Genomic DNA, 23,754 nt, shown 5'->3' on the forward strand with positions numbered 1-23,754 from the left:
TCTAAACAGCACGAACAACAAGGCAGGTCCTACCGGCCCTCGTTTTGTCACACCTGGACTACTGTTCAGTCGTGTGGTTAGCTGCCACAGAGGGACTTAGGAAAAGTACAATTTGCCCAGGACAGGGCAGAATGGCTGGCCCTTAAATGTATACGAAGAGCTAACAATAATATGCATGTCAATCTCTCCTGTCTCAAAGTATAGGAGAGATAGACTTCATCACTAGTATTTTTGAGAGGTACTGACATGTTGAATGCACTAAGCTGTTTGCTTAAACTAATAGCACACAGCTCGGACACCCATACATACCCCACAAGACATGCCACCAGAGGTCTCTTCACAGTCCCCAAGTCCAGAACAAACTATGGGAGATGCAGAGTACTACATAGAGCCATGACTACATGGAACTCTATTCCACGTCAAGTAACTCATGCAAGCAGTAAAAAAATAAAAATAAAAACACTTTATGGAACAGCGAGGACTGTGGAGACATGTGCACAGACAGACACGTGCACAGACAGACACGTGCACAGACAGACACGTGCACACATGCACAGACAGACACATGCAGACAGACACATGCAGACAGACACATGCACACACACACACACACATGCACAGACAGACACATGCAGACAGACACATGCATTTTGGTAGTAGATATGTGGTAGAGTAGTGGCCTGAGGGGGCACAATGTGTTGTGAAATGTTTTTAAAATTGTAGAACTGTCTTAATTTCACTGGATCCCAGGAAGAGTAGCTGGTGCCTTGGCAGGAACCAATGGGGATCCGTAATAAATACAAAAAAGACAAGCCTCAAGGGAGACAGCTTCTCTTTGTAAAAGACTTGCCCCTTCCCAGCTAATTTTATATTTCATCTTTACTTAACTAGGCGATAATGATGTGAAAATATCCTTTGGGTATTGGGCTTAAGGCATGTTTAAACAAGCACAGGCATCATCTAACCATTGTAAAAACCAATGCCAAAGTGCTTTGGTAGGAACTGTTTTACTGCAGTCTCACCAGGCAGACTACACACTTCCTAGAACTCTTACAGAAAGGACAAAAAAAAACAATGTTCTTTTTGTTCATAGACTTTATTGGAAGAGAAACCAAAAGATGTACAACAATACCAAAGAGAAGTCTTCACTGAAGCTAACATCTCTAGTACGCTCTAAGACCAGACCAAGGACAGTGAATTCCATTGAAATGATAGGAAGCATAATTCACATCACGATAATATGGAGATTCCTCCTCTAAACCCTCAGAGAAAGATGACAAGCAATTAAAATAGCAAAAAATTAAAACAGGTCAAACCTGCTTCGTTGCACAGTGTTTTTAGTGAGGGACGGTTGCATAGAAGCTTGTTGTGTGAATCACCAAATGGAACTATAAAATACTCAATCTCTGCATGATTGAGAAAGTAAAGAACATGAGACGAAAGTGCGTCTCTAATCAGCAGCAAACCACACGTTACTAAACATTGACAGGTAGATGTGTAATTTACCAAACCCAGCAGCAAAAGAAGAGTTAGTTTTACTGTACATCTGAGACTATTGGGATATTTGGTGTCACCTCTTGTACAGCAAACCTGCCACAGTACACTACAGGAATATTTTCAGTTGAGTAAAAAGATTGCATGAAGAGCTCGAAATAAACTGAATTAAAGTAGTATAAATAAGATTCTTAAAAAAAAAAAAAACAGTCTCTTATACTTGTCTCCATGGTCCCTTTCGTTAAATTAGGTATCTCAAAAAACAACAATTCTGACCTTGAGCTTGCTTACAGGTCATACAGTTTACCAACCCCGGGCAGAAAACAAGTAGTGGAACATGAGGTATATTTCTCAAGGGAAGGGTGATCAAAACATGGCAGAAACCATAAGAGAAAGATGACCATTGTATTAGAAAGACAATTGCCTGCCTTAAAAGTAAGCTTCAGCTAAATGCAAACCAAACTCAAAATGGGTACAGACAAAAAAAAAAAAAAAAAAAACTGACCCGTTCCACTTGTGTAAAATGACAGAAGTTGTGTAATTTGGATAACCCTTTAGATCTTAAGGATAAACAAGAAATGACCCATTTTCTTTGCTTAAATGAAAACTAAGCAACAAATATGAAAAATACTGTTGAATAGAACAGACAACTTACATAAACTTAGTTCTGATAGCAATGGGATTCGCAACCCTGCACTTCCCAAAGAATCAGAAAACAAATATATACACAGACAAACATGATGGCTCAGTTGAGGAAAGTCTCTGCAAACGTACAGGCAAATGAGGTAGCATAATACACAGAGGAGGACTGGAAACAAGTCTATATGGCTGCTTAGTGACTAAATCACAAAAGAGGAAAACACTTTGATGCAGAACTAAAAGTGAACTCAATTAATGGCAACGATTTACAAAGCAACAACAAAAATCTGAGATTGTAGTTTTGTTAGGTAGTTAAAATTAACTTTGAACTAAAACAATTGTGAATTTCAGTCGATATTTTCTCCGATCAAAAGGTTATATTTCTCTAAATGTGATCAAGATTCTCAGTAAGAGTCAACAATCACTATCCCGAATAAAAAAAACTGTGCCATCCCGTGTTTGTCACACATTTGCGATATGTAAGATCCTACCAGGTGTTTGGGAAGCTCAAAGATAAAATACCCTTCAACAAAATGGCTCAAAAAGAAAATCATTAAAAACATTTTTTTTTAGTACAAACAATCTTAAAACAGAATCAAATAGATCAATATGCTGCTCTTATGTAAAGTGTGAGATGGCAAAAACAATTCACAAAAATACATGACCAGTCAATATACTGAGTTGAGAGGAGATGTAGGGTGGTAGCCAGTCTCTTAGGAGCAATCCATAGTTTAAAAACACAGTACACCTTAAACAGCTTTTTTCTTTTTTACCAACAACTGGGCTGAGTCTAAATCAAAGAATATCCCTATGGGTGATATCACCATATCCACAGCATCGATCTCATCACATCTCAAACAGCACCCATCGGCTTTAAATGCACACTTTCCAAACCCCCCCCAAAAGTCCAAATTCAAATTAAAGAAAACAATTAAAATGGTAATTTCAATCCCACTTTCAGATGATTATCAAGGCACGGTGGGGCATAATAAAAAAGGCTACTTGGATTTAAATCATTTAAGCAAAGGTGCACATACCATCTGTAAAAAATATATATTTTCAGTCCACTGGTTTCAAATCAACAATTTGCTCACCATTTTATGTCATGCCTTCAAGTGATGGACAAGTTAAAGTGAAACGGGATGAAAAGCTGTCAGTAGGATAATGTAGTTTGTCAATGGAAGATGGGGCAAGATGGTGGGGTGTCAGTGAAGCATGCACACAAAGTGGCCGAGGTGTTGAACATATATCAAACGTGTCTTGATACACAGTGCCACCGGTTCACAGGGTGAACCCAAAACAGACACATTCAGGACAAACAAACAACCAACCAAACATGGCCATCCTACTACAAAGCAGCAGATATAACAGGTATATCAATACAAATGGAGTACATGTGTAATCATTATTCTACAATTAATTTCAGGCCAAGTAAAACATTCCCTGTAACAATATAGGTTGAGAACTGTACTGATAGAATACTAATTCCATTTGCGGTATCAATTAGCTCGAATGCTTCCTTTTTCTTTTCTCACGGTAGATATTTCACAGTCTTCCAAAGTAAAGTGTACTTTCACTGATTCATTGGGTCCAGGAAGTTTGAAAGTGGTACCTGAGGAGACAAGGGAAAAAAATCTAAATAAATGCATAATTTAAGTCAGAGCTAACATGCAAAGAATGTTCAGTTAAAACAAAAAAGTGGATATATTCAATCCAAAAATTGTATTAAGCAAGATTGTTTTTTTTTTTTTTAAAACACACGGGCGCAGGAAAAAGAGATGTAGCCTTGTAGCTAGGCCTTCCAACCTCTCCATCACGAGGTTGTGTGGGTGGCAGGAGGAGTTCAGGGCCAAGACAAAAGAACACAATCTAAAACCACAATTGAGAGCATTCACACCTAACCATAAACAATTTAATCTCAATGACTAAGCTATTAAAAAACCTACTGTTATGTCAAGCCAGCTGACTTTTTCAGTTGCATAACCTAAATGGGTTGCATGACCTAAATGTGTGGCTTAAGCGCAAATGGGTCAGCGGCAGCTAGCGTGAGACATTAAAACACTAGAGGCTCTTAACAGTGCACACAGAAATCCTTCTCTGAATGCGGGCCAGGGTAAACAAACACCCAGGTCTTTCACACTGGCCATACGGAGGACATCTGAACTGGTCAAACCAGCAGCTAGTCTGAGGGGCTATACACTCACCAGTGTGTTTACATAGTCTGAAAGACAAGTATGGAGTGTGTAAAAACAGATTGATAAACAGCCATATTCACTACAATAAATACATTAACCTTACTATAGCCTACAAAACCAGACTTGTGTGGCCTAGGTCAGTGTTTAGTATTGCTGAGTCAATGCAACAGTGGCCCGCTGCAGACCATTACCAGGCTACTACCTACATGTCCCACTCATCTGCAGCAGCCACTGCAGTGGGACCATTGTCTGGGTCTGAGCCACAAACCCCAGCTGACTGAAACTTGGCCCTAACATGACACGAGGACGCAATAGCACTGTTTATCATATCATTACTCAGCAAAAACACAACCCGGTAATAGGGTCATATTTGGGTTGTATGTGACATCACCTTAAATATGAAGATGCTGGTTTGTGACAGTGTGATTTTGTTAGTTAGGCACTGCACTGGAATTTTTATTAACTTGATTACAGATACCATTTTCCAGACATGACAACCTTGCTTCTTCTAAAGCCTGGCTTCCTGATAGAAGGTACTATAAAAGGGATAAGGAACAGGTTAAAGGAGAATTTGCCCTTTTCTGAAGAAAATCTCTATTTTTGATGTAAATGGCTTGTTATAGAAGGGTCCAGACTCTTTTTTTTTTTTTTTTTTTTTTTTTGTGGAAACTTTGCTCAGCTGCAAATCACTTCCTCATTGCTTGTTGTGCGGTATCGGGACACACAAAAGACATGGAACAAAAAAACACCCACCGTCCTTTTCGAAACAGACACACTCTCAGTATAGTGATGCAAGTCTTTAGATGTTTTAAACATTAAATTGTGTCATTACAAACTTTATCCGCAACGTTATAATCAATTTTGGTTGAGTCGTTTCCCCCACGCTGTTGTGGAGGCCGAGTGTGTCTTTATAGTACAGACACAGCCCACGCAGCACAGCTGGTAGAAACGGCTTGTGATGCAAAAAATGGAATACAGCGGATAAAGTTTGGAATGACAATTTCATGTATAATACATCTAAAGACCATCACTATACTGAGTGTGTCCGTTTCTAAAAGGACGTATTTGGGTGTTTTTTGTTCATGCATTTTACGTGCCTTGATACTACACGAGTAAGTAAATTGTTTCTGAAAAACAAGACCCCCACCCCCCCAAAAATGGAAAAGTCTGAACCCTTCTATAAAACATGACATTTACATCAAAAAGGAATAGGAAAATTCTACTTGAACTTTAGTATGTGAATTATTTTAGACTCATGAGAGATTTAAATCCACAGTAACATGGTCCTTTGCTGAATATTTTAGTATTTTATTAGGATCCCCACAAATCAATACACAGTAATTTTAGTATTCCATATATTCTCCAGTTATTTGAAATCCATTGCGTTTACCACTGAGGACTGTATGCAAATTGTCATTGTTTGGCTGCCAGTGGCAGATTCTTGCCTACTGATGCCGTCCTATTTCTCACCAACCTGTTATGTAGCTGGTTTAAAGGGGATTTAAAGCCTCAGCTCTCTGTCCATGGAGATTTTTTAATTCAACCTTTATTTAACTAGGCAAGTCAGTTAAGAACAAATTCTTATTTACAATGATGGACTACTGGGGAACAGTGGGTTAACTGCCTTGTTCATGGGCAGAACGACCTTGTCAGCTCGGGATTCGATCCAGCAACCTTTCAGTTACTGGCCCAACACTCTAACCACTAGGCTACCTGGCTCCATGCTCCTATGAACTTCACATGTTGGTGGTCATGGAAATGACCCTCACACAAACACAGTCTATATCTACTGAGAACAGCGCGCTTCTCTACACATGGATACACCTATGGAGGACATACAGTACACGCTGTTCAGTCAAGCCCTGACATAATCCAAGCCGTTTCCCATAGGGAGCATTGACTTAACAGCAGTTTGTGTTTCCTGTTCTGATAACAGTTGTTCCTAAGTGGTGTTATGAACAAAACAAACTAAGGATGCAAGACGTGCCTTGATTATAAAAAATGTATTACATTTTCCATTAATTCATCTCTTTGCTGGCTTGCACTTATGTTTTCACTAGTGTCTCTCTAAATAGAAATAACTCTGCCCTTCAGCTGGAATGAGGAAGAAAGCCCTGGACTCCTCAACCAGTATAAACTGCTGGAGCTAAAGGAATTCAGTTGAAAACATCTGGGGAGCAGGCAGCACAAACATTTGGAACTTATGAGCCGATGCCCTGACCAGAACCTTCTGTCACTAAGTATACCTCTCTACTGGGCTACAGAGACATCTTTCAAAGCCAATCTGTCAACAGAACAGTGCTTGTGGATAATAAAGTACATCTAGACAAAACAACCAGCGTGAAACAACCATTGATTGTAGACAATGCAAAAACAAGACAAAAGATTAAATGTATGGATAAGCACCTGGGGAAGAGTTCTAGTTCCGATTCTCGGGGGGGGGGGTCACGCAGCACATGTGAGCTGGTCCATCCTGTTGTGTAGCTCAAGCGCATTGGGCCGGTCCTGCGGGTTGACCGACAGCATGTCCTGCAAAAGTTTCTTCACCCCATCTGACATGGAGGACTTGCGCTTCTGCGGGATGTTCAGTACCATCTTTGGGTTCTCTAGCAGTGCCTCGCCAACTGGCACGATGTCGGCACCCTGCCTCACGTAAGTTCCCAGCAGCTCGCGCTTGGACTCAGCGTCGATAAAGGTGATCCGCTCCAGCATTGCCCAGATGATGATGCCAAGGGCGAAGATGTCCGCCTTGGCCGTGTAGTGGCCCTCCCACACCTCGGGTGCCATGTAGAAGTCTGAGCCGCATGCCGACGACAACCAGAACTTGTTGACGTTGACAACGTTTTTGTTCTTGTCTTCGCCCTCGTCGTCCTTCCCAGCACCCCCTAGGCCAGCACACACCTTGCTGAGGCCGAAATCGGCGACTTTGAGAACTGGTGTCCCCGACTTTTCAGAGATGAGGATGTTGTCAGGCTTGAGGTCTCGGTGGACAATGTTGTTTTCATGCAGGAAGGCCACGGCACTGGTGAGCTGGAGCATGAAACTGTTGTTGGTCAGCGGGTCGGGTCGTCGCGACAGGATGAACTGGTTCAGGTCTCCACCTTCACAGAACTCCATGACGAACCAAAGGTAGCAGGGTTCCTCTGGGTGGCTCAGCACTCGCTCACCTGCAATGGATGGACATGAATCAAAAAAAGTGCAGCAGTACTAAACAGTAAAACGAACCCCTACCTTACAGAACCATGGATACCAAATGAGCCAATACTGTGAAAAATAAAGGAAATTATAAACAGATGAATGATTAGCTTGACAAAAAGACAATCATGACTAGGTAATGAAGTTCTCTTTTCTGATCACAGTTTAATACCCAAACTGGATAATATTACAAAATGTACACATAAGATGCTTTAATTACAAAATCCATCGCCGCAGCGTCGCCAAGGAAGTCATATTGGACATTTCAGTCTATAACCTCAGTTAATCCAACTCCCATTATCTAGGGTGTGTGTGTTCCAGGAAAAAAGGTTGTGACAAGCTGCAAAATATAGGAATTACAAGTGGGCTAGGCTGTTAAAAAAACAGGTTTGGAGTAGCTTGAATGTTCTCTTGTTTGTATACTGTCAACACAATGACGTCTAACAGGTACAGATATGACTATGGTGCTACACAAACTTCTTATAAGCCTAATATTACCTAGGCCTACATGAATACATATTAACCTAGGCCTACATGAATACATATTAACCTAGGCCTACATGAATACATATTAACCTAGGCCTACATGAATACATATTAACCTAGGCCTACATGAATACATATTAACCTAGGCCTACATGAATACATATTAACCTAGGCCTACATGAATACATATTAACCTAGGCCTACATGAATACATATTAACCTAGGCCTACATGAATACATATTAACCTAGGCCTACATGAATACATATTAACCTAGGCCTACATGAATACATATTAACCTAGGCCTACATGAATACATATTAACCTAGGCCTACATGAATACATATTAACCTAGGCCTACATGAATACATATTAACCTAGGCCTACATGAATACATATTAACCTAGGCCTACATGAATACATATTAACCTAGGCTATATTATAGACAGTGATATCTGCAAATGCTTTCTTCACTATGCCTCTGTTACTTGAACAACAATCTAACCTTGAGCAACTTCATGCAAAGCTTTGTAACAGCATGACCTCAAGAAATCCAAAGGAATGTTTATCAAATCCCCATTTAAAGACAAATGGGCGAAAGGGTTAAACACAACATTAATGAGGCAATGTAGCCTAGTGGTTAGAGCGTTGGACTAGTAACCGGAAGGTTGCAAGTTCAAATCCCTGAGCTGACAAGGTACAAATCTGTCATTCTGCCCCTGAACAGGCAGTTAACCCACTGTTCCTAGGCCCTCATTGAAAATAAGAATTTGTTCTTAACTGACTTGCCTGGTTAAATAAAGGTAAAATAAAATCAGGCGAACTGTGATCCTATCATAGGTACTAATTTGAATACAAACAAGAGAAACTACTTCACACAAGGCAGTTGAACTTGTGAGTGGAAAGAGTGGTAAAGAATGCACTCATAGCAAACTGTCAAGACCTTGACCCACTATAAAATATAGCTATTATGCCTACCAGAAACTAGGGCTGTGACAATAGCCTTATTGCGTTATTATTTCATTGGCAAAAATGAAAACACGAAGCAGACCTTATTCTTTAGTCCTTTAAAACCTGATACATGCTAAATATTGTGTGCCCTACCTGGGGACAATAAATAAATGTGACTAGATGACACCATAATTAATGTTTGTTTACAACATTAGGGCGGTTGTTAAAACCTGTTCATGTTTTATTTCCTTACCACAATGCTAATAAGTATCGCGATTACTGGTATCGTCCTGGTCCTACCTGAAAACAGGATACAATTATCTACGTGCGAAGAATGAGAACCTCAATCATTATCTGTCCTCAGTGGATAAATTATCCCACTCGAATAAGTATTTTGAATACTGATTCCATCACCAAATCAAGTGGTATAAAACTGTACGCAAGTAAACTTCAGGCTTCAAATCAAAAAGCAAATCGACATTCTATACTGTAATGAAAACAAATATTTCAGGGTGAACCCTAGGGCTTACAGAGTATGGTATGGCCTGGCTAATAGCACTTGCATAACAGAGAGGGCCAGCATTGTGACAAGAGGGCGACACAGCCATTAAAGAGGCTTCCATTCAGTGAGCCAAGATGACGACACTCACAAAGACCCTCAATGAGAGCTGGTACGTGACACCAACTCACGTATCTCAAATGGCTTTGCTCAAAAGCATTCAGATTGAAATATTCACGTAAAAAAAAACAGCTCCCAAGACCGGACAATAACTGATGCAATTGCTGCTTCATTGTAACATCGTTTCCAAGCATTTCACTTCAACCTGACCTAGGCTATACCGTCTCGACTGATCTGGAAAATAACCGGTGTGCGACAAAATCTACGGTGTTCATACTACTAGAATATTAAAACGTCCCAGTCTAGTGGATATGATAATCAATGGCTTGACAAAAAGAGGCCACTATAATACATCTAAATTAGGTTACGTCATCACTGGAGGACAAAAATAAATAATCGCTTCCACGCATTGGTTTCATTTTACACTTTCGTTGAACTGAATAGACAATGGAACCGACACAAAATGCCCACCATATACCATAAGACAGCTGCCGGCATAGAGAAATGACGTAACGTGAATTGATATACAACTGTGATTTCCACACAATCATCATAGGCAGCATACCTTTTAATGACGTCTCCACCAACCGCAAGTATTGTTTGGATCTCTTGTTCCCATGACTCATTTTCTGAGCCATACCGTTTCTTTGTAGCACACATTCTTCTAATTGCACCACATTCTCGTGTCGTTTCTCAAGGCTAGCCAGGGCCCAGAATTCTGCCAAGGCAAGCTCGACATTTTCTGGTGCATCGCATCGAAGTTTCTTTACTGCAACGCTTGCACCCGACCTCCGTGCAATCGCTTCATAGACCACGCCATAGCTGCCCCTTCCGACCTCACGGAGTAAACTGTACCGCGGAGCCATAACCTTTCGCTCCAAACTCCAATTTTTGATAAAGCCAGCGTCATCCTCCATGACATCATTGTCGTCTGTATTCCCAACACTCAAAGATCTTAGGACGTTTGCATTTTCCCTTTTCGCAGACGCATCTTGCGTACCAGTTATTTTGGCTTTCACACTCCTCGCCCGTCTACGTCTGTTGTCACCTGTATCCATGGATGTCTTCACGTTAAAAGCGAATACACGAGGAAATGAGGTATACACTGCTTTCCTTTCATACCTTTCGACTAAAAAGCAAACGAGCGCTTGTTATTTATACACCTTCCAATGTTTGTGAGGATGATTTGATTACACTGCTCAATGGCGTTATCTCACACAATCAATATCAGAGCCTAGTGGAGCAAAAATTCAAGGAGGGGAGGGCAAATCTAAAGACTATACCATTCTCTTAAAGTAGGGGTGTAGGAATGAGGTTATGGGAAATTAACACAACAATGCTTTCTCTACTGATGCTGGTTTAAACATTTGCCAGTGAATGCATTTCCAGTATAAAACCTCCAATAAACTAGGCCTACATAAAATTGCGCAACAGCAAACGTTATTTATAATTGATAAGAATGATGCTGGCATTGGTAACATGAGGCCCTTTCTTCAATTCGGCTTCTTGAAATAGGTCCAATGCCTTTAAAACAGCCTACTTTCATCAACAATTAAATTACGCAATAGAACTCATACTTTGGATGAAAATTGCGTGCACATCCGGGACAATCTTACATTTTTCCATGTGTCCTGGACACATGTATGTACTTTTCTCCCCCCCTCATGTTTTCCCCATATGGCTTCTTCCTTCCAGCATGGTCTTCAACGTGGGTGCATCTCCTTGCAGGAGAACACGTGAGGGAGCACACGCAGCCCTGCCCCAGGGTAGCTGGACAGGAAATCAAATCAAATTTGAGTCGTGACGTACAGTGCAGTTGATCAATATCAATAATAAGTAAAATAGTAAAATACAAAATAACAAGTAGGCCTAATATAAGTATATAGAAGAGGTAGTATACGTATAATAATGGGATGTATTTACAAATATAAAGTGGGTTGTTTTTTTTACCTTTATTTAACTAAGCAAGTTAATTAAGAACAAATTCTTATTTACAATGACCGGTCAAACCCTAACGACGCTGAGCCAATTGTGCTCCACCCTATGGGACTCCCAATCACAGCTGGTTGTGATACAGCCTGGAATCGAACCAGGGTCTGTAGTGACACCTCTAGCTCTGAGAGGCAGTGCCTTAGGCCGCTGCATCACTCTGGAGCCTGGTAGTGACAAATGTTATTTGTTACATGCTTCTTAGATTGTAGACTAACAGTGAAACGCTTACTTATGGGTCCCTTTTCAACAATGCAGAGTTAAAGATAAGACAAAAAGCCCCCCCTCCCCATAAAATTATCCAATAAAAAAAAGAATAATCATTGAAATAGTGATACAAGGAATATATACATAGTGAATAACGAATAAAAATAATTAGCAAAAATAACATGTCTATATACTGTATAGGGAGTAGAAAACAACATGCTATATACTGTATAGGGAGTAGAAAACAACATGCTATATACTGTATAGGGAGTAGAAAACAACATGCTATACACTGTATAGGGAGTAGAAAACAACATGTCTATATACTGTATAGGGAGTAGAAAACAACATGCTATGTACTGTATAGGGAGTAGAAAACAACATGCTATATACTGTATAGGGAGTAGAAAACAACATGTCTATATACTGTATAGGGAGAAGAAAACAACATGCTATATACTGTATAGGGAGTAGAAAACAACATGGCTATATACTGTATAGGGAGTAGAAAACAACATGGCTACATACTGTATAGGGAGTAGAAAACAACATGGCTACATACTGTATAGGGAGTAGAAAACAACATGGCTATATACTGTATAGGGAGTAGAAAACAACATGGCTACATACTGTATAGGGAGTAGAAAACAACATGCTATATACTGTATAGGGAGTAGAAAACAACATGGCTACATACTGTATAGGAGTAGAAAACAACATGGCTACATACTGTATAGGGAGTAGAAAACAACATGGCTACATACTGTATAGGGAGTAGAAAACAACATGGCTACATACTGTATAGGGAGTAGAAAACAACATGGCTACATACTGTATAGGGAGTAGAAAACAACATGGCTACATACTGTATAGGGAGTAGAAAACAACATGGCTACATACTGTATAGGGAGTAGAAAACAACATGGCTACATACTGTATAGGGAGTAGAAAACAACATGCTATATACTGTATAGGGAGTAGAAAACAACATGGCTACATACTGTATAGGGAGTAGAAAACAACATGCTATATACTGTATAGGGAGTAGAAAACAACATGGCTACATACTGTATAGGAGTAGAAAAAACAACATACTGTATAGGGGAAAACAACATGGATACATACATACTGTATAGGGAGTAGAAAACAACATGGCTACATATACTGTATAGGGAGTAGAAAACAACATGCTATATACTGTATAGGGGAGCTACATACTGTATAGTAGAAAACAACATGGCTACATAAAACAACATGGCTACATACTGTATAGGGAGTAGAAAACAACATGGCTACATACTGTATAGGGAGTAGAAAACAACATGCTATATACTGTATAGGGAGTAGAAAACAACATGGCTACATACTGTATAGGGAGTAGAAAACAACATGGCTACATACTGTATAGGGAGTAGAAAACAACATGGCTACATACTGTATAGGGAGTAGAAAACAACATGGATACATACTGTATATGGAGTAGAAAACAACATGCTATATACTGTATAGGGAGTAGAAAACAACATGGCTACATACTGTATAGGGAGTAGAAAACAACATGAGTAGAAAACAACATGGCTATATACTGTATAGGGAGTAGAAAACAACATGGCTACATACTGTATAGGGAGTAGAAAACAACATGGCTACATACTGTATAGGGAGTAGAAAACAACATGGATACATACTGTATATGGAGTAGAAAACAACATGGATACATACTGTATATGGAGTAGAAAACAACATGGATACATACTGTATAGGGAGTAGAAAACAACATGCTACATACTGTATAGGGAGTAGAAAACAACATGGCTATGTATAGGGAGTAGAAAACAACATGGCTACATACTGTATAGGGAGTAGAAAACAACATGGCTACATACTGTATAGGGAGTAGAAAACAACATGGATACATACTGTATATGGAGTAGAAAACAACATGCTATATACTGTATAGGGAGTAGAAAACAACATGGCTACATACTGTATAGGGAGTAGAAAACAACATGGCTACATACTGTATAGGGAGTAGAAAACAACATGGCTACATACTGTATAGGGAGTAGAAAACAACATGGCTACATACTGTATAGGGAGTAGAAAACAACATGGCTACATACTGTATAGGAAAACAACATGGCTACATACTGTATAGAAAACAACATGCTATATACTGTATAGGGAGTAGAAAACAACATGGCTACATACTGTATAGGGAGCTACATACTGTATAGAAAACAACATGGCTACATACTGTATAGGGAGTAGAAAACAACATGGCTACATACTGTATAGTAGGAGTAGAAAACAACATGGCTATATACTGTATAGGGGAGTAGAAAACAACATGGCTACATACTGTATAGGGAGTAGAAAACAACATGGCTACATACTGTATAGGGAGTAGAAAACAACATGGCTACATACTGTATAGGGAGTAGAAAAAAATGGCAACATGTAGAAAACAACATGCTATATACTGTATAGGGAGTAGAAAACAACATGGCTACATACTGTATAGGGAGTAGAAAACAACATGGATACATACTGTATATGGAGTAGAAAACAACATGCTATATACTGTATAGGGAGTAGAAAACAACATGGCTATATACTGTATAGGGAGTAGAAAACAACATGGCTATATACTGTATAGGGAGTAGAAAACAACGTGGCTACATACTGTATAGGGAGTAGAAAACAACATGGATACATACTGTATATGGAGTAGAAAACAACATGCTATATACTGTATAGGGAGTAGAAAACAACATGGCTACATACTGTATAGGGAGTAGAAAACAACATGGCTACATACTGTATAGGGAGTAGAAAACAACATGCTACATACTGTATAGGGAGTAGAAAACAACATGGCTACATACTGTATAGGGAGTAGAAAACAACATGGCTACATACTGTATAGGGAGTAGAAAACAACATGCTATATACTGTATAGAAAACAACATGGCTATATACTGGGAGTAGAAAACAACATGGCTACATACTGTATAGGGAGTAGAAAACAACATGGCTACATACTGTATAGGGAGTAGAAAAGAACATGGCTACATACTGTATAGGGAGTAGAAAACAACATGGCTACATACTGTATAGGGAGTAGAAAACAACATGGCTACATACTGTATAGGGAGTAGAAAAGAACATGGCTACATACTGTATAGGGAGTAGAAAACAACATGGCTACATACTGTATTGGGAGTAGAAAACAACATGGCTACAATGCCTTCAGATAACTTTTTCCAAATGTTGTTGTGTTAGGCTGAATTTATAATGGATTCAATTTAGATTTTTTTTGTCACTGACCTACACACAATACCCCATACTGTTAAAGCTGAAATGTCTTGAGTTAGTAAGTATTCAACTGGCACTTTCACTGAAACGTTGATTAATGTGAACTGTCCCTGTAAAAATAAACTCAACTCAACCCCTTTTGTTATGGCAAGCCTAAATAAGTTCAGGAGTAGAAATGTGCTTAACAACTTACATAATAAGTTGCATGGACTCACTCTGTGTGCAATAATAGTGTTTAACATGATTTTTGACTACCTCATCTCTGTACCCCACACATACAATTATCTGTAAGGTCCCTCAGTCAAGCAGTACATTTCAAACACAGATTCAACCACAAAGACCTGGGAGGTTTTCCAATTAAACACAAAGATGGCCACCTTTTGGTGGACGGGTAAAAAAACGCAGATATTTAATATCCCTTTGAGCATGGGAAAGTTATGAATTACACTTTGGATAGTATATCAATACACGCAGTCACTACAAATATACAGGCATCCTTCCTTACTCAGTTCCCGAAGAGGAAGGAAACTGCTCGTATCATGGTGCCGAAGAAGATGGCTGAAGTTTTACGTGCTCCTAACCGATTGTGTTTAGTTTTTTTTGCGTTGTTTGTAACTTATTTTTTAACTTATTCTGTACATAATGTTGCTGCTACCGTCTCTTATGACCGAAAATAACTTCTGGACATCAGAACAGCGATTACTCACCACAAACTGGCAGAAGCTTTTTGTTCCTTTAACGAGTGCGACGTGAAGGACATACTGCTTTACCGGGAACAGTCTAAAATCCCTGTCATCTGCATAAAGAGACGATGGAGAAAAAGATGACGGAGGTCTGGCTGGCTTCTGAGAATTCGTAGGCAATCAAATAAACCCCCCACTGCCTTCCGTTCTTCTAGCTAACTTGCAATCACCTGCGAGGAAGATTAAACTACCAAAGGGACATTAAAACTGTAATATCTTATGCTGCACAGAGTCGTGGCTGAACAACGGCATTATCAACATACAGCTGGCTGGTTATATACTGTATCGGCAGGATAGAACAGCAGCGTCTGGTAAGACAAGGGGGGCGGACTATGTATATTTGTAAACAACAGCTGGTTCATGATATCTAAGGAAGTCTCAAGGTTTTGCTTGCCTGAGGTAGAGTATCTCATGATAAGCTGTAGACCACACTATCTACCTAGAGAGTTTTCATCTGTATTTTTCGTAGCTGTCTACATACCACCACAGACCAATGCTGGCACTAAGACCGCACTCAATGAGCTGTATTCCACCATAAGCAAACAGGAAAACGCTCATCCAGAGGCGGCACTCCTAGTGGCTAGGGACTTTAATTCCGGGAACCTTAAATGAGTTTTACCAAATTTCTATCAGCATGTTAAATGTGCAACCAGAGGGAAAAGAACTCTGGACCACCTTTACTCCACACACAGAGATGCGTACAAAGCTCTCCCTCGCCCTCCATTTGTCAAATCTGACTATAATTCTATCCTCCTGATTCCTGCCTACAAGCAAAAATTGAAGCAGGAAGCATCAGTGACTCAGTCAACAAAAAAGTGGTCAGATGAAGCAGAGGCTAATCTACAGGACTTTTTTGCTAGCACAAACTGGCATATGTTCCGGGATTCTTCCGATGGCATTGAGGAGTACACCACATCAGTCATTGGCTTCATCAATAAGTGCATCGATGACGTCATCCCCACAGTGACCATATGTTCATACCCCAACCAGAAGCCATGGATTACAGGCAACATCCACACTGAGCTACTTTCAAGGTGAGGGACTCTAACCTGGCAAATTATAAGAAATCCCGCTATGCCCTCTGATGAACCATCAAACAGGCAATACAAGACTAAGATCAAATCGTACTACAACGGCTCCGAAGCTCGTTGGATGTGGCAGGGCTTGCAAACTATTACAGACTACAAAGGGAAGCACAGGCAAGAGCTGCCCAGTGACATGACCCTACCATATGAGCTAAACTACATCAATGCTCCCTTCGAGGCAAACAACACTAAAACATACATGATTGTACCAGCTATTCCGGATGACTGTGTGATCAAGCTCTCTGCAGCCGATGTGAGTAAGACCGTTAAACAGTTCACAAGCCCGCAGGGCCAGATGCCAGATGGATTACCAGAACGTGTACTGTGCGCATGCACTGACCAACTGGCAAGTGTCTTCACTGACATTTTTTAATTTTATTTATTATTTAAACTTAATTTGAAGTGCTTTGAAAGGCTGGTAATGGCTCGCATAACACCATTATCCCGGAAACTCTAGACCCACTCCAATTTGCATACCGATCAAACAGATCCACAGATGATGACATCTCTACTGCACACCACACTGCCCTTTCCCACCTGGACAAAAGGAACACCTATGTGAGAATGCTATTCATTAACTACAGCTCAGCGTTCAACACCATAGTGCCCTCAAAGCTCATCACTAAGCTAACGATCCTGGGACTAAGCACCTCCCTCTGCAACTGGATCCTGGACTTCCTGATGGGCCGCCCCCAGGTGGTGAGGGTAGGTAGAAACACATCTTCCACGCTGATCCTCAACACTTGAGCCCCTCAGGGGTGTGTGCTCAGTCCCCTCCTGTATTCCCTGTTCACCCGCAACTGTATGGCCAGGTACAACTCCAACACCATCATTAAGTTTGCAGATGACGCAACAGTGGTAGGCCTGATCACAGACAACAACGAGACAGCTTGTAGGGAGGAGGTCAGAGACCTGGTTGGGTGGTGCCAGAATAACAACCTCTCCCACAACGTAATCAAGACAAAGGAGATGATTGTGGACTACAGGAAAAGGAGGACCGAGCATACCCCATTCTCATCGATGGGGCTGTAGTGGAGCAGGTTGAGCAAACACGTTGGTGTCCACATCACCAACAAACTAACATGATCCAAGCACACCAAGACAGTCATGAAGAGGGCACGACAAAACCTATTCCCCCTCAGGAGACTGAAAAGACTTGGCATGGGTCCTCAGATCCTCAAAAGTTTCGACAGCTGCACCATCGAGAGCATCACTGCCTGGTGTGGCAACTGCTCGGCCTCCGACCGCAAGGCACTACAGAGGGTAGTGCGTAGGGCCCAGTACATCACTGTGGACAAGCTTTCTGCCATCCAGGACCTCTATTCCAGGCGGTGTCAGAGGAAGGCCCTAAAAATAGTCCGACTCCAGCCACCCTAGTCATAGACTGTTCTCTCTGCTACTGCACGGCAAGCGGTACTGGAGTGCCAAGTCTAGGTCCAAAAGGCTTCTTAACAGATAACAGATACTTTTGAAAAACTAGATGATTACTTCGAGGATTACTTTTAAATTCAGAAAGGATGTTTGCAAAAAAGTATTTGACACTTCTATGTTTTCTCAATGACATTCAAATCAGCATTGAAAAAAGGCACACATTTAAGTTTGTTCCACCTGAATGAGTCTGACCACAAGTCAGACCACTATGACGACACACCAAATGTGTTTGATGGATCGTGGAAAAAGAGGAGGAATGGGCTTTTGTAGGCTACAGTCCAAGCCATGTCCTCCAATGGTGCGACTGCTGTCGGCATTCCAAAGATTGTCCAACTTGAAAAAACGCTTGCAGATAAGGATGACAGCACTGGTGTAGTCTATGGCAATAAGGATATCACTTATTATTGATAACTACATAGCGCATTGATGTGAATCACACTGCTGCTCTCTCATTTAGCTATTTGCACCTTACGGATTGTGCTTGTTATGGATGTCTGTTCACAAATCTAAATGTATATTTGAACCCAATAATGGTTGATTTCAAGAAGTTTAAGCTGCCTATCAATCATTGTTTTTGAAACCAGTGGACAGCCAGTGAAAAATCCTCTCTTGCAACACTTGTATAGTGCCTATGGAATTAAAGTAGGGCTTTTATTTCTCAATCTAATTCATGTTGATAAAAAAATACATCCATAGACCTAATGGACACATGCTCAAACACACACACTTTTGATATACTTAAAGGGGCAATCTGTAGTTGCTACATCCATTTTTGGATTTCTAAATTATAGAATAATTAATTAATTTTAAAGACACATTTAATAATACAATTAAATTATATTAGAAAGTGATGGTTTAGAAGAAGCCTACATAACAAACCCATAAAGTAAAATTGAACATCCATGTATGGCCAGCTATGTAAACTTTAACATTGATTTATCCTGCAATATATAGATTTATCATTTGGCAACATACATTTTTGTCTTCTTCTAATGCCTTTTAAGGGGAAAGTAATATAGAAGTAACTAAATGTAATCAGATTACTTTGGTGAGTTTAAGTAATCCAAAAGGTACGTTACGGATTACAATTTTGGACAGGTAACTAGTAAATGTAACGGATTACATTCAGAAAGTAACATGCCCAACCCTGTGGCTGTGATAGGGGAAAACTGTGGATTGATGAACAACATTGTAGTTACTCCACAATACTAACCTAATTGACAGAGTAAAAAGAAGGAAGTCTGTACAGAATAAAAAAATATTCCAAAACATACATCCTATTTGGAACAAGGCACTAAAGTAATACTGCAAAAAACAAATGTGGCAAAGAAATTCACTTTTTGTCCTGAATACAAAGTACTATGTTTGGGGCAAATCCAATACATCACATTACTGTGTACCACTCTCCATATTTTCAAGCAAAGTGGTGGCTGTATCATGTTATGGGTATGCTTGTAATCATTATTGACTGGGGAGTTTTTCAGGATAAAAAATAAACAGAATGGAGCTAAGCACAGGCAAAGTCCTAGAGGAAAATCTGGTTCTGTCTGCTTTCCACCAGACACTGGGTGATGACCTTTCAGCAGGACAAAATCCAAAACAATGCCAAGTCTGCACTTACCAAGAAGACAGTGAATGTTCCTGAGTGGCCGAGTTAAAGTTTTGACTTAAATCTGTTTGAAAATCTATGGCAAGACTTGTAAATGATTGTCTAGCAATGATCAACAACCAATTTGACAGAGCTTGAAGAATTTTGAAAAGAATAATGGGGAAATATTGTACATTCCAGGTGTGCAAAGCTTACATTTACCCAGAAAGACTCACAGCCGTAATCCTTGCCAAAGGTGATTCTAACATGTATTGACTCTGTCGTCGTAAGAAGTGGACCAAAGCGCAGCGTGGTGTGAATGCATTATTTAATGAAGACGGGGGGAAAAAAACACAAATTTAATCTTATTTTATTTAATCCATTTTGAATTCAGGCTGTAACACAACAAGATAAGGAATAATTTGAGGGGTACTTTCTGAAAGCACTGTATATACAGGGAGTACCAGTATCGAGTCGATGTGTACGAGGTAATTGAGGCAGATATGTGCTGTACATATAGGTAGGAGTAAAGTGACTCGGAAACAGGATAGATAATAGACTGTAGGTAGGAGTAAAGTGACTAGGCAACAGGATAGATAATAGACTGTAGGTAGGAGTAGAGTGACTAGGCAACAGGATAGATAATAGACTGTAGGTAGGAGTAAAGTGACTAGGCAACAGGGTAGATAATAGACTGTAGGTAGGAGTAAAGTGACTAGGCAACAGGATAGATAATAGACTGTAGGTAGGAGTAAAGTGACTAGGCAACAGGATAGATAATAGACTGTAGGTAGGAGTAGAGTGACTAGGCAACAGGATAGATAATAGACTGTAGGTAGGAGTAAAGTGACTAGGCAACAGGGTAGATAATAGACTGTAGGTAGGAGTAAAGTGACTAGGCAACAGGATAGATAATAGACTGTAGGTAGGAGTAAAGTGTCTAGGCAACATGATAGATAATAGACTGTAGGTAGGAGTAAAGTGACTAGGCAACAGGATAGATATAAAAATAGCGAGGCTACATACAGACACCGGTTAGTCAGGCTGATTGAGGTAGTATGTTCATGTAGATATGGTTAAAGTGACTATTCATATATGATGAACAGAGAGTAGCAGTAGTGTAAAAGAGGGGTTGGTGGGTGGCGGGACACAATGCAGATAGCCCGGTTAGCCAATGTGCAGGAGCACCGGTTGGTCGGCCCAATTGAGGAAGTATGTACATTAATGTATAGTTAAAGCGACTATGCATATATGATAAACAGAGAGTAGCAGCAGCGTAAAAAAGAGGGGTTGGGGGGGGACACAATGCAAATAGTCCGGGTAGCCATTGGATTACCTGTTCAGGAGTCTTATGGCTTGGGGGTAAAAACTGTTGAGAAGCCTTCTTGTCCTAGACTTGGCACTCCTGTACCGCTTGCCATGCGGTAGTAGAGAGAACAGTCTACAGGGGTGGCTGGAGTCTTTGACAATTTTTAGGGCCTTCTTCCCACACCGCCTGGTGTAGAGGTCCAGAATGGCAGGCAGCTTAGCCCCAGTGAAATACTGGGCCGTACGCACTACCCTCTGTAGTGCCTTTCGGTCAGAGGCCGAGCAATTGCCATACTAGGTAGTGATGTAACCAGGATGCTCTCGATGTTGCCAAATCTTTTTAGTTTCCTGATGGGGAATAGGCTTTGTTGTGCCCTCTTCACAACTGTCTTGGTGTGTTTGGACCATTCTAGTTTGTTGTTGATGTGGACACCAAGGAACTTGAAGCTCTCAACCTGCTCCACTACAGCCCCGTCGATGAGAATGGGGATGTGCTCGGTCCTCCTTTTCCTGAAGTCACCAATCATCTCCTTAGTCTTGGTTACGTTGAGGGATAGGTTGTTATTCTGGCACCACATGGCCAGGTCTCCGACCTCCTCCATAAAGGCTGTCTCGTCATTGTCGGTGATCAGGCCTACCACTGTTGTCATTTGTAAACTTAATGATGGTGTGGAGTCGTGCCTGGCCATGCAGTCGTGGGTGAACAGAGAGTACAGGAGGGGGCTGAGCACGCACCCCTGGGGTGCTCCAGTGTTGAGGATCAGCGTGGTAGATGTGTTGCTACCTATCCTCACTACCTGGGAGCGGCCCATCAGGAAGCCCAGGATCCAGTTGCAGAGGGAGGTGTTTAGTCCCAGGATCCTTAGCTTAGTGATGAGCTTTGAGGGTACTATGGTGTTGAACGCTGAGCTGTACTCAATGAATAGCCTTCTCACATAGGTGTTCCTTTTGTACAGGTGGGAAAGGGCAGTGTGGGAGTGCAATAGAGATTGCATCATCTGTGAATCTATTTGGGCGGTATGCAAATTGAGTGGGTCTAGGGTTTCTGGGATAATTGTGTTGATGTGAGCCATTACCAACCTTTCAAAGCACTTCATGGCTACGGACGTGAGTGCTACGGGTCTGTAGTCATTTAGGCAGGTTGCCTGTATGTTCTTGGGCACAGGGACTATGGTGGTCTGCTTGAAACATGTTGGTATAACAGACTCAATCAGGGACATGTTGAAAATGTCAGTGAAGACACCTGCCAGTTGGTCAGCACATGCCCGGAGCACACGTCCTGGTAATCTGTCTGGCCCCGCAGCCTTGTGTATGTTGGCCTGTTTGAAGGTCTTACCCACGTTGGCTACGGAGAGCATGATCACACAGTTGTCCGGAACAGCTGATGCTCTCATGGATGCCTCAGTGTTGCTTGCCTCAAAGCGAGCATAGAAGTGATTTAGCTTATCTGGTAGGCTCGTGTCACTGGGCAGCTTGCGGCTGTGCTTCCCTTTGTAGTCTGTAATAGTTTGCAAGCCCTGCCACATAAGATGAGCGTCGGAGCCGGTGTAGTATGATTCAATCTTAGCCCTGTATTGACGCTTTGCCTGTTTGATGGTTCGTAGCAGGGCATAGTAGGATTTTTTGTAAGCTTCCGGGTTAGAGTCCCTCACCATGAAAGCGGCAGCTCTACCCTTTAGCTCAGTGCAGATGTTGCCTATAATCCATGGCTTCTGGTTGGGGTATGTACGTACAGTCACTGTGGGGATGACGTCCTCGATGCACTTATTGAAAAAGCCAGTGACTGATGTGGTGGTGTATTCCTCAATGCCATCAGAAGAATCCCGGAACATGTTCCAGTCTGTGATAGCAAAACAGTCCTCTAGTTTAGCATTGCTTCATCTGACCACTTTTTTATAGACTGAGTCACTGGTGCTTCCTGCTTTAATTTTTGCATGTAAGCAGGAGTCAGGAGGATAGAGTTGTGGTTGGATTTACTAAATGGAGCGCGAGGGAGAGCTTTGTACGCATCTCTGTGTGTGGAGTACAGGTGATCTAGAATTTTTTTTCCCTCTGGTGGCACATATTTGTGACCCGCCTGTTGCTGCAAATTCGGGTTCTCTGAAACTTACAGTTAGGCCTACACTCTTAGAAAAAAAGGTGCTATCTAGAACCTTAAAGGGTTCTTTGGCTGACCCCATGGGATAACTCTTTGAAGAACCCTTTTTGATTCCAGGTAGAACTATTTTTGTATCCATGTAGAACCCTTTCCACAGAGGGATCTAAGTGGAACCTAAAATTGTTCTTCCTGGAACCAAAAAGGGTTCTCCTAAGGGGACAGCCAAAGAACCTTTTTGGAACCATTTTTCTAAGAGTGTACCTGTGTATAGTGACAAACTGGCCAAAGTACAGTTGCGCGTCAGATACACATTCAATTTCCAGAAACCAAGGTTGAGTTATATCACAGCTATATGACAGCATGTTGGGGAAACCTTTAACTGGGAATATGGACCAATGAAGCCATTCGG

The 23,754-nt window shown here is 41.0% G+C and overlaps 1 protein-coding gene across 1 annotated transcript; it reads right to left on the reverse strand.

Moving 5' to 3' along the window:
- Positions 1-1,651: 1,651 nt before the first annotated feature.
- Positions 1,652-10,811, reverse strand: LOC112255007 (serine/threonine-protein kinase 35). The gene is made up of 3 exons (XM_024428028.2): positions 10,144-10,811; positions 6,735-7,495; positions 1,652-3,745 (listed from the first exon to the last, which is right to left on the reverse strand). Exons 1-2 carry the CDS (start codon positions 10,634-10,636, stop codon positions 6,774-6,776), a joined length of 1,215 nt encoding a protein of 404 aa, XP_024283796.1. The 5' UTR covers positions 10,637-10,811; the 3' UTR covers positions 1,652-3,745; positions 6,735-6,773.
- Between the last annotated feature and the right edge of the window lie 12,943 nt (positions 10,812-23,754).

This window comes from Oncorhynchus tshawytscha, linkage group LG07 (assembly GCF_018296145.1).
Source record: "Oncorhynchus tshawytscha isolate Ot180627B linkage group LG07, Otsh_v2.0, whole genome shotgun sequence".
In the NCBI taxonomy this organism is placed as follows: domain Eukaryota; kingdom Metazoa; phylum Chordata; class Actinopteri; order Salmoniformes; family Salmonidae; genus Oncorhynchus; species Oncorhynchus tshawytscha.